We start from the raw sequence: 12,071 nt of genomic DNA on the forward strand, positions 1-12,071 counted from the left end.
GGCCTGAAGTCACAGGACAGAATTCATCCCTGTTGGCAACCTGAGTTGCTTAAGATTTTCACTTCTAGGTTCTTATTTATCCTCCTAGTCATTCATTTAAAAGGCAATAGACAACATCTACAAAAATCAAAGTAAACTTGACAGTAAGGAAACATCAACTAAGAAGCATGAGATCTGAAACATGTGTAAAAGTTTTTAACTATCTCCATAGAAACTGGTTTAGGGGTTTCTTTGGGGAGACCTTGCCATCAATTTACCCAAGGCCAAACACAGAGAAATCCTGTAACATGTAGGTACCCGAAAGAATGCTGGTGAGGCCTTCCTCTGCAAAATTGATGTAATAAACACATTTTATTTATATTCAAGCATTTTCCTCCATCATTTTCCCCATAACTACATTATCTTTAAAGCACTGCCTAAACATGGCCTTTTTTTTTTTTTAAGCTGTTTTATCGAGAGCGGATTAAAAGAAACACCCTAAAATGTCATCAGGTTGAAAAAAAATTCAATGCTCCTTTGCTGAGAGTGCCGCCTGGTAGGGGCATGTGTACACGTGGTGGGCAAGAAACGAGTTTAGTAGATCTGGTCTTAAAACATCTTCCCACTGCTGTGATTTTTGTTTCCTGATTATCAAAATAAAATATGTTCACTGTCAAAAAAAACCCTAACATTAAAAGAAAAAGGAAACAACCCGTAGTTGGTGTGATTTTTGGATGGGAGCCCTGGGAAGGCGACCGAGAGGAACGCACGATCTGTGGCCTGGAATACTGGCCGGCGGGGTACCCCTGCCTAATAAATTAACAGTGCCATCCCCAGGGCGCTCCTCTTCGGCCACCTGTGTGGCGACTTGTCGCCTTCCCTGAGTAGCTGCGCGGCCCCGTCACCCCGCCACCCAGTTCCCACCGATCTCCTACGCAAAGACCCAACCCAGGCACCTTCCCCCGTAAATGTCCACCGACTGAAAATAGATCCCAAGCCCGCCCCTGACACCCCCCCCCCCCCAATCCTCCCCTTTAAAGGGAGCCACCGGGTGACGCCGGGGGAGTTTGCGGAAGCGCCAACCGCGTTGGGGCCTTGGGCGGATCCCGTGATTGACCCGGCCCCGCCCCCCGGCTCCTCTTCCCCCATTGTGTGAGCGGCTTGGGCCCAGGCCCCGCCCCCTGCCACCTCCCTCCGGAGGCCCAACCCCTCCCCTTTTTTTCACCCCCCCCCTTGGCTCATTTCCGGCCGCCGCTGCTACCGCTAGCCTGTAAGGAGGATTCGGCAGAGGGAAGAAACAACAGCCGCCATCTTGTTTGTGTGCTAGGCTGGGGGGGAGAGAGGGCGAGAGGGAGCGGGAGAGAGTGGGCAAGCGGGACGCCGGGCTGAGTGCGAACTGCGGGAGTGAGAGTGCGGAGGAGAGCTGGGCCGGAGAGAGGCGGCAGGGGGCCGAGACAGTGGCAGGGGGCCCGGGGCGCACGGGCTGAGGCGACCCCCAGCCCCCTCCCGCCCGCACACACCCCCACCGCGGCCCCGGAGCCGGGCCGGCGTCGACGCCTAAGGGGGGACCATTACATAACCCCGCGCCCCGCGGCGCCTTCGCCCGCCGTCGAGGGCGGCCCCGAGCGGAGCCCCGGGGGGCGGGCGCTCCAGGCACCTGGCCGCCGAGGGTGGGGGCCGTAGCGGCGGCCGTATTTATTTATTTTCCGCGGGAGGGGAGGGCGAAGGAGGAGAGAGCGCGGCTCGAGAGGAAGCCGCCTGCGCCGCTCGCCAGAAGCGGGGCCTCCTCGGTGGGCTCGGCGTCGGCGCGGGCAGGCGGCGCTGCTCAGCCCGGCCCCCCTCGGCCCTCTGGGCCGGCGAGCTCCGCGCCCGGCGTCCTCGCCGTGCCTCCGCCGCGCGATGTGAAGCGGCGGCGCCAGCCTGGCTCTCAGCTCGGGCGAGCTCTCTGCGGCCATTAGGGGCCGGTGCGGCGGCGGCGGCGCGGAGCGCGGCGGCAGGAGGAGGAGGAGGGTTCGGAGGGTGGGGGCTCAGGTCCGGGAGGGGGCACCGGGAGGAGGTGAGTGTCTCTTGTCGCCTCCTCCTCTCCCCGCTTTTCGCCCCCGCCTCCTTGTGGCGATGAGAAGGAGGAGGACAGCGCCGAGGAGGAAGAAGCTGATGGCGGCGGAGCTCCGAGAGACCTCGGCTGGGCAGGGGCCGGCCGTGGCGGGCCGGGGACTGCGCCTCTAGAGTCGCGAGTTCTCGGGGATTCGCCGCAGCGGACGCGCTCGGCGCATTTGTGTGCCTGTGCCCTCCTCCGGGCCTGGGCCCAGGCCCGGCCCCTCGCACTTGCCCCTACCTTTTCTATCGAGTCCACATCCCTCTTCAGCCACCGCGATCCGGCGGAGAGAAAAAGGAACTTCCCCCCACCCCCTTCGGGGGCCGGCGGAGCCCCCTAAGCCCACCCCCGGGATCCGGGCGGGGACCCCGGGCTGAAGAAGAGATTTCCCGAGGATTCTCCTTTTCCTCGCCCGTATCTCCGAAAGAATTAAAAATGGCCGAGAATGTCGTGGAACCGGGGCCGCCTTCAGCCAAGCGGCCTAAACTCTCATCTCCGGCCCTCTCGGCGTCCGCCAGCGATGGCACAGGTTAGTCTCGGGAGCCCTGGCCTTCCACCTCCTTCTCAATCTTTTCTGCTCGCAGCGCCTTTATTCGTCCATATTTTCTTTTCTCTTCCTAGTTCTCTGCCTCTTGATTGATTTTAAAGGTGTTTGAATGAGCTGATCGAAGGCGTCCAGTAGTCGAACCATTTTCTTTGCTTCCTAAACATTCGTTGCCACACTATGTCATATCGATGTGTGTTCTGGAATTAGGGCTCTTGAGTGGTGCTGTAAAAATGGGCTTTATTGTCGTTATCATGCAGTTTAATTTTGGAAATGCATTTGAGTGTAAGGGCTTTTTTTTTTTTTTTTTTGCACTTTTAGTTGTAATTTGTGGTTAAGTGAGGAATTGTGAATTCTTTCTTCCTGGTCGTTACTTGTTCTGTTTTCTCTACTTTCTACTACTCTTCAAGAATTCCTTTTTGCATAAGATTTTTTGTTGAGGATGAAGGTGTAAAAATTCTTGGTTTTACTTGTTTGTGTGTGTGTGAGATCCAGGATTTCAGGGTTGATGTGAAGTTAAACGTCAAACCTGAAATTTGGTATGAATTATTTTACTAACCATTCCTAGCTCCCTCCGCCCCCTTATTTGCTTTTTTTTTTTTCCCCCTTATTTGCTTTTAAAATCAATATGGAGCGCAGTTCATTTTATCTCTCTCATTTCTTTGGTGCCAGACCAAAATGTCTGAATTTCTGGGGTTTTAGGTTGGGAGAGAGCAGAGGCATTTTCTTTGCAATTTGTAGTTACTTTCTCTTTGGGATGAGTTGGGGGGTTAACTGATTCTGTGGAGTTATGTACTTGGAAATCAAGACTAGAAATTGAGAGAGTCCCAATCAAGAACTGCCCACATAAACTGATCATACAAGAATTTAAAATGTGTGTTAAGTTTTGCATTTGTAGGTTTTGTCATTTAAAACTTTAAACAATGTATGGGGATCCAGATTGCAGTTTAAAAAAACTTCAAATTTTTTACTTCACTCAGTTGTGGACCAGCCTTTTGTCAAGAGAAATGAGACTTGTATCATTACCTTGTCACAGTGAGTTTGGTGCTATCCTGATGGGCACCGACCTTCTCTTTGGCTGTCATAGTTGTTTGAGGTGCCAGGATAATGAAGACGAAGAATGGCTGGCCATCTGACAGTCTACAAGATGTTCCCCTTTACTACGGAGCATCTCTTTAACACCCTGAGAAAACAAGCTCAACGTCATCCCTCCATCTGCCAGTGATAGTGCATAATGGAGTTAAATGTACCCTTTGAGTTTGTAGAGAACTTCTAAAGCATGGTTCTAAGTAGGTTTCCTTTCAGTGGGTGAAAATGTAAGGATATGGCAATATGCTTTGGATTTTTTGCTTTTAAAAGATGTATCCTGAGTTTAAGATAACCTGCAAAGATTGAGGATTTTTGCAGAGTTCCTCTGCTTCAGGCTTGTAATGTTGACAGCACATGAACTTTGATCTGTCCTCATTACTTGAAGTTTCTGTAGTCTTAAGGGGTATTTTTTTTAACCTGTTTTTTCCCTCAGAATTCATACACGTATTGAGTGTGGTATTCCTTTGCGCTTATTAAAATGTCGCCCGGGAGGACTTTCAAATTACCTTTAGACTCCTTTTCCACCTGTGGATTTTAGTGTTGTGTCTTTAGTTTTTGTGTACTGTGGTAGTTTTTGCTGTTTAGTTTTTGTGTAATATGGTAATAGATTTGAGTTAGCCAGTGACTTGGGGATATTGTAAAGAAAACTTTTTACCTGTACTATTTTGCCAATTCCTCATTTAAGCAGTTTAGTCTTGGGGAGTACTGCAAAGCCTGAAAGGGAGACTGTGCTCTGTTGTTCAGATAGTTCTGTTCAGGTTGATCTGTGTACTTGGTAACTTTAACTTATTTTGGTAGTTTCCCCTGACTTATACACAGAAACTCTTTTGCTACTTGAAATACCTGTGAATAATTGTAAGAGTACTAAATGTATCAAGTAGGTTTTTATATTTAAAAAATTCCTCAACATTGAGATTTAACTCAGTCTTAGTGTTAAGAGTTTATGTTAGTTACTTTTCTCCAAATTTTGTAGTGAAGATTGTTTTTTGTACCCCCGCCCCGCCCCGCATAAGATTCTAATCCAGGAATTGGTTGGTGTCTAATTTTTAATCCTCACCAGTCTGGATTTTTTGATTGGGGCTGGAGGAAGGAGAATGAGCATTAAGAATATACTGTCCCCCTGTGAACTTCACATTGGGCATCATTGTATTTTGATCGATAGACTGTTTTTACATCCAGCATGATGTAGTTTTAAGTTTGCAGGTAACTTTAATAGAAACACTTCACTCTTTAAAACTTCACATTTTAAACTTGTAACTTTTGCATTTTTAGAGTTGCCACCCTAGGTAGTTTATAAATGTGAATGTAAATTATGCCTCCGTACTTACTGATTGATTTTATATAGAACCGTTCAAAATGATCCCCAAATTCTAGACTCCAGAAACTTTTTTTGAATGATTGAGGCTTGCAGTTTTAATAGTGTACGTGTACCTGCCAAGAGTGTTTGCGTGTGCCAGTTTTATAGGGAAGAAAGTTGGAACCCAATTGGGTTGACATGCTAAAACATTACAAAACAAAATTAGTGCTTGAATCTCCAAATTTGAACTTCTAAGGTTATCCACTGATGCAGAATGAAAATGACTTATTTAATTCTCAGAGATTCTTCTAAAAAATTTTCCAGGTTTATTGTAGTAGCTTAAATTAAGTTCAAGTTTTACATGTCAAAATGAGGAGAAAGAGAATTACAGTTTTTGCATCTTTATGTTGTCTCAATATTCGCACATGATCCGTTGAAATTTTTATGTAACTTGGTATGGTTAGATCAGAATTATTTGAGAAATCGAATGACTTTCTGTCCTACCACGTCTGTTACCGCCCTGCATCATAAAAGCATTTATTTTAAAAAAATTGTTTTGGTAAAATTATTGACCAGGATAGTTACTATGTAAGTCCTGCAAATATTTCTTGAAGCTGTTTGTCGTGATGCCTTGAGTGACGGGAAAGATGGGGATGATGCGTTGCCTTCATTGCTCACTGGACATGTTCTAGCACTGCTTTGTATACACTTGATGCTGTATGGACAGTCTGAAAAGAGGCATGACAGCATGATCTGGTATATTTAGTAGGCTCTTTCTGGTCTTGATACAGTTTTGTGGCTCTACAGTGTCCTCTGTGTCAGAATTAGCTTGGATTTTATGCCTGTTTTCATTTTGAAGGCAAAGGACAGCTATAGCTGCATTTGAACACTAGATTATGGTATGCAATGGATTTTTTGTGTGTATGGCAAGGATTTTTTAAATGTCTGTTTCTTTCTCAGGACACCATTGTGTCTTAGTGGTTTATCATCAAAGGAAATATTTTTGATTGGAGACTATTTCCTTCTTAGCTCTTACACCGGTGATATTATGTTTTAATTTTATTTGGGGGGCATGAAGGTTTGCTTGAGAGTTCTGGTTCTGAAGTTTTTCCAGCAAAGTATTGCTGACCTTGTGTTAAGTTAAATTACAAAACATTTTAAGTGCCTTAAACTCTGGCAATTGCTTATTCTTAAGACTTTGTAAGTTCACTTATAGTGCTCCCAGAAAGTTGTCTGTGGTTGATAGTAAGATAAGATGACGTTTGTTAAGTTGTAAATCTTGTGTGTGTCACAGTAGGGCTCCCTTTTCCAGCTAGAGTTCATATTATTTTGCAGAGGTAAGAAATGCATTGCCATGTCCAGCGATTGCATGAAGGGGAGGGAGGAAAGGGTTTCTGCCTTGGTTGCCTTTTGGCATTGTTTTCTGTTTTACTTTGCTTTTGAACCTTCTCCTTAGTCTGTTCTATAAAACGGAGGGGAATTAAAAGAAAAAGTTGAGTATTAGTGCATAGTGGGTTTGTAAGAACAGTAAGCGGTAAATAGGAAAGAAAAAAAGAGTAGGAAGAATGTTGCAGATGCAAGTGGGAGTGTAAAAAGCTTCTTCCTGGTATATTTACAAAAACAATTCAAGAGTTATTCTGCCAGTTCTTACACCCAACAATTAATGGAAAAATAAGACATCTTGTTTGGTGTGATTTAAATTTTAAGGTTTCCTCCTTTGAGAATTTCTGAAGTTGATTCCCCCCCCCCCAACTATGGCAGGCATTAAGAGAAATTAATGGGCAAGCTGAAATTTAAATTATGCCATGTGTAAAATATTTAAAACATTGGCTATTGTAGATGATTTTTTTAAATTAGGTGGATAGTAGTTTTCTTCTAAAATTTTAATGGGAAAATTTTTTATTACTGCCTCAGTTCTTGAAAAAGATTTAAGAGAATAAATATTGAGGTTTTAAGGCCTATTCTGAACAATTTGGATATCATTTGTTTTTGAATGTACATCTTTTAAAATAAATGCCCCCCAAGTCAATTAGGAGTAGTTTAGTTGAGAGTGTAAAATTTAAACTACTGGAAAAAAAGTAAAATGTACACTACTGGGAAAGTGAGTGGCTGAGAGAATGGGTTTTAGAGTCCAACTAGCAGAGTTCGAATCCCAGGCCTGCCTTTGTTAACTGTGAGCCTTAGGCTAGTTACTTAATCTTTCTGTCTCAGCTTCCTCACCTGTAGTGCCCAAAGTGTAGGATTGTGGTGAGGAATAAATGAGAGTTCTCCTTATTAAATGCTTAGAATAGAGACTTCCCTGGTGGGCCACTGGCTAAGACTGTGGTCCCAATGCAGGCAGCCTGGGTTCGATCCCTGGTTGGGGAACTAGATCCTACATGCTGCAACTGAGACCAGGCACAGCCAAATAACTAAATGAAATAAGTAAATATTAAAAATGCTTAGGATGGTGCTTGCTGTAACATAGTATGAGCTTTTTAAGTGTTAAGTGTTTTTAACCTTAGTGCTAAATATACCGCACAAAGCAGTGCTAGGTATATTTTTTAATGGATATACAGATAGGTTGGCTAAAGATAATGAGAGAGTAGTCTTAAAAGTAAGGCTTATGGTGCAGAGTTAGCCTATACATCAACTCAAATGTGAAGTTTTTTGAGAATATAAGAATATGGCAGCAGAGATCAAGAGTGTGTGTGTGTGTGTGTGTGTGTGTGTGTGTGTGTGTGTATACTGTCACATATTGAAGGCAATTAAGAAAGATTGTTCTTATTGGAGATGCTCAAGGTAAGAATGTCTTTTTTTCTAAAGAATCTTGTGGTTGAGCATTATTTTTTATTTATCTGGATCTTAAAACCTTCTTAAAGGAGGAGGAAGAAAAGTAGGAGGAGCAGGGTACAGCTTTTCAGTATTTTTGGCCACACCCAATAAGAACTACATTTTACATGGAGAACCAGAGACCCTGTCTCAGCAAGTGAACAATCAGTACTTATCCTGTTTACCCTTACTTCTTGTGATCTACTCTGATATTTTCTGTTGCATTTTATTTTTTCAAAAAGTGGTGGTTGTGGCCCACTACATTGATTTCATGAGCCACTATGGCTTGTGGCTCATGACTAGTATTTGAAAAATACTAGTTTAAAAGAGTTGACAGGCTGCCAGTTAGTTTTCCTGTGTTGGACCAACATTTTCTGTGTGCTAGGCATTTATGCTCAGAATGAGGAATATTGTGGTAATCCAGAAAGTCATGGACCCTTCCTTCCTGGGGTTTGCAGATAAGGAGAGGAGAACAACATTCAAGTCTGATGGTGCCAGTATTATATTTGGGAAGTACAGTGTACAGTGGGAGAAATGGGGATACCTAACCTGTAGCTACTGTTGCTCTAGTGGCTGTCTTTGAAGAAACTGGAATCTGATCTTGGGATTTGAAGGATAGACAGGGTTGCTAAGAGTGAGCCCAGGTTAAGGAGAAGAGTCTGGTCTGTCAGGGAATCTTTACATTTCATCTAGTTGTGAGACAGCAAGAAATATAACTGCATAGGTTAGTAAGGGGCCAGTCATACAGGACTTATTGGCGTTACTGCTTCCTAGAGTTTAGACTTTCCATTTTAGCTTTTTTAAATGTATAGACAGAATTGTACCTTAGAGTCTAAGGCTTAGATGATCGACAAATGAGGAATGGTTTGGAAAGGAAAAGGAGCAAATAGGGAGACCAACGAGATAACTGTTTCACAATTTGAGCTGTGATGAGAGAGGCCTGGATTAGTAGATGAAGTGAGGTTTGAGGGGGCATGGGTGGTCAGCCGAGCTTGGTGATTAATTACATGTCAGGATATTGCCAGAGAGGGAAATTCCCAGATTTCAAGTTTGGGCAGCAGGATTGATGAGGATGTCATTTACTGAGACAGCAAGCATAGGAAGAGATGTGTGTGGGTATGGATGGGGGAGGGGTTTTGATGAGTTAAGTTTTGCACATTTTGAAGTTGTGCAATTCTCCTGAATTGAGTAGTCACTGTTTTCATTTGGAAAACTTTTCATTTCAGCTAACAAACATTGACTACCTACCAAGTTATAAGTGTTCACACATAAAGATGAAGCAAGGTGCAGTCTCTGGTCTCAAAGCCTTTAGAATCTGCTGGAATTGGTATACATATCTACACAGTTTTTCCATAAGTTATACTCTGATACAAGTTGTTAAAATGGGTTAGATGAAGGCAGAGGATAGGGATTCTTTCTTTCTTGACATGTACAGCTGCTATATTTATTTATTTGTTTTTGGCCACGCTGGGTCTCTGTTGCTGCAGGAAGGCTTTCTCTCATTGCAGGGAGCGGGGGCTTCTCTGTCGGTGCACAGGCCTCTCTTGTTGGGAAACACAGGCTCTAGGTGCACGGGCTCAGTAGTCGGCTACTTGCTGGCTCTAGGTTGAGTGGGCTTCAGTAGTTGTGGCTCACAGGCTCAGTAATTGTGGCACGTGGGCTTAGTTGCTCCGAGGCACGTGGAATGTTCCTGGACCAGGGATTGAACTTGTGTCCCCTGCATTGGCAGGTGGATTCTTATCCACTGTGCCACCAGGTAAGTCCAGGGATTATTTTTGACAGAATGGGTTTGAAGTATTAGGGAAAAACTTCATAGAGGAAATGTATATTTGAATAAGGGTAGGAGAGCATGACCTGCCTTTTCTTAGAAGTAGGAAAAGTTGGGAATTTCCTAGCAGTCCAGTGGTCAGGACTCCCGCACTTCCACTGCCAAGGGCCTGGGTTCAGTCTTTTAGCAGGGAACTAAGATCCTGCAAACCTCATGGGGCAGTTTAAAAACAAAAAACAAGAAGTAGGGAAAGTTGGCATGGTATTTCAGGTGGAACAAACGTAAGTGATTTATATGTGACTGGAACACATAGGACTATATGGTGGAATGTTTTCGTAGGAGACAGATGGAAAAGGATATTAGGGTCCTATTTTGAAAAAGACAGAAATATGCTAAGGAATTTGACATTTATCTCACCATCAGAATAAACATTTTATGAGAATAGTGGCATGGTCAGGGGAAGAGTAGTTCCAGAAGCCTTGCACGGAATTGGTAACAGCGACAGAACCTAATGGCTGGAAGACTTAGGGTTTATTTATCTCTTGGACATGCCACATATCTTTTGTCTTTGAGGGCTTTGGTAAGTTGTCATTTTCAAAGTGAATTGTTTATTTTCTTAAGATCCAAGTTTTGTTACTAGCTGTTTGTCATACATGTAGAAAATAAGCCTATTAAAAAAAGTCATGCTCCTCTTTTTCTTTACAGATGTAGTTTCTAGGAGGCTTTTTTTTTTTTTTTTTTTTTAAAGAAAAGGGTATGATAGCTTCCCTAGGAGCCCCCTAGGCATTCCCTTGGAACAAACTCCAATTAGGCAAACAAATCCAGCCCTCAGAGCAAAGCTTCTCACAAGATGTTACTGTACTCAAAATCAAGAAATGATCAGTGGTAGTTAAGTTAGCATGCCGTTTAGGCTTAATATAAACATGTAATTGAGTTGATTGGTAAAGTGGGTATTTATTAAAATGAAAATAATAGTGTCTTCATCTTTTTAATTTCACACCAAGAAATATCATAAATGTGTTAGGGTAAAGAATAAAACTTTCAGTCAGCCGCTTCCCCAAGTATAGGTACACCTTTTGCTGTCATGGTTGCAAGACTGTTAAGAATGCATATTTTGAAAATTAATACGTGCTTTTGCCTGTTGGCTTTTGAAATACAGCACCAGCCAACATGCATACCTGTGTGATCCTATAAAACTTGATATTGATTATAAAACTTATATTGATCATTGTCTTTGATCAAACTTGTATAACTTAGAGATGTTTCGTAAAGTATTAGAAGTCTTACCTGTCTCTCCAGCGTGGATTTTTTTTAAAATATAATATACTTTTTGGCTGTGCTGGGTCTTTGTTGCTGCAGAGGCTTTTCTCCAGTTTCAGTGTGCGGGCTTCTCATTGCAGCGCCTTTTCTTACTGCAGTGTGCAGTCTCTGGGGCGCACACGCTGGGCTTCCGTAGTGGTGGCTCTTGGGCCCTTATGGCACAGGCTCAGTAGGTGCAGTGCCCGGGCTTAGTTCCCAGATCAGGGATTGAACCCCTGTCTCCTGTATTGGCAGGCAGGCTTTTTACCACTGAGCCCCCACGGAGCCCCCACTGTGGATATTTCATTACATTTTTTAGTGTTCCTTTAAGCTCAGTATTATAGTTTTGAATGTCTGTGATCTTTTCCTTGACAGGTGGGTTTTTATGGTTAGATTAATTCTGCTTCATCTACAGAGTATTAAAATACTTCTGAATTACAGTACTGAGTAGAAGTTATTTATCATGAAGTTTACAAAATTGCCTTGATTTTAAAGGCCAACATTGTGCTTTTTTAAGCACCCAAAACAGCTGAGTTAATTTAAGAATAGAAGTGCCCCAAACCATTAAGGAGAGGTCTTTGTGAGATTGATAGTTTCATATCTAGCCAAACCGTTTTCAGAATTATTAAAGTTCTGTAGATTTGACTTTCATCTCCAATCCTTATTTTTTTAAAACCTCAGATCTCTGCCCTGTCACTCACCTGGCTCCCCTTCAGTTTGCTTGACTCAGTTCCTCTCCACTCTTGTCCCATTCCTGCTCGTCCTCTTGCCCCACCACAGGGATTAAAGAAAGGTTTTGAGATCTGGATTGTACATTCATTTAAAGGCACTTTTAATATCACCAGGGAAGGCCTTTAATATCACAGAGAAAGCTAGCTTAAAGGAGTGGATGGATAGATTCTGTCTTTTAAGCAGATACTTGCAAATTGACTAGTTTTAGAATAATTTTTACAGGTATTTTGCTTAATGTACACAGTTACATTAAGAGAACTGAGTTTTTATTTGAATTCAGCTTACCTGAAGTACAAAAAGTAAGCCTGTTTATTCAGAAAATAAAGTTTGAACTTTATAAATGGGGAAAAAGTTAGTGCAAGAGATTCTCTTATGCAGTAGAATTAGATTTTGAGCCAAAATTATTTCAGTTTTGCATCCTAGTTTGTAGCTTTAAACTTTTCTTTATACTCAGACA

At 43.1% G+C, this 12,071-nt stretch overlaps 1 protein-coding gene across 2 annotated transcripts in view; it reads left to right on the plus strand.

Moving 5' to 3' along the window:
* The first annotated feature begins 2,509 nt into the window (after positions 1 to 2,509).
* EP300 (E1A binding protein p300) overlaps positions 2,510 to 12,071 on the plus strand; it is a 64,382-nt gene continuing 54,820 nt past the window's right edge. For both annotated transcript variants that reach the window (XM_068970264.1, XM_068970265.1), the window contains exon 1: positions 2,510 to 2,603. In XM_068970264.1, the coding sequence (XP_068826365.1) occupies positions 2,510 to 2,603 (94 nt within the window). The remainder of the gene's footprint in view (positions 2,604 to 12,071) is intronic.

Source organism: Capricornis sumatraensis, chromosome 4 (genome assembly GCF_032405125.1).
Source record: "Capricornis sumatraensis isolate serow.1 chromosome 4, serow.2, whole genome shotgun sequence".
In the NCBI taxonomy this organism is placed as follows: domain Eukaryota; kingdom Metazoa; phylum Chordata; class Mammalia; order Artiodactyla; family Bovidae; genus Capricornis; species Capricornis sumatraensis.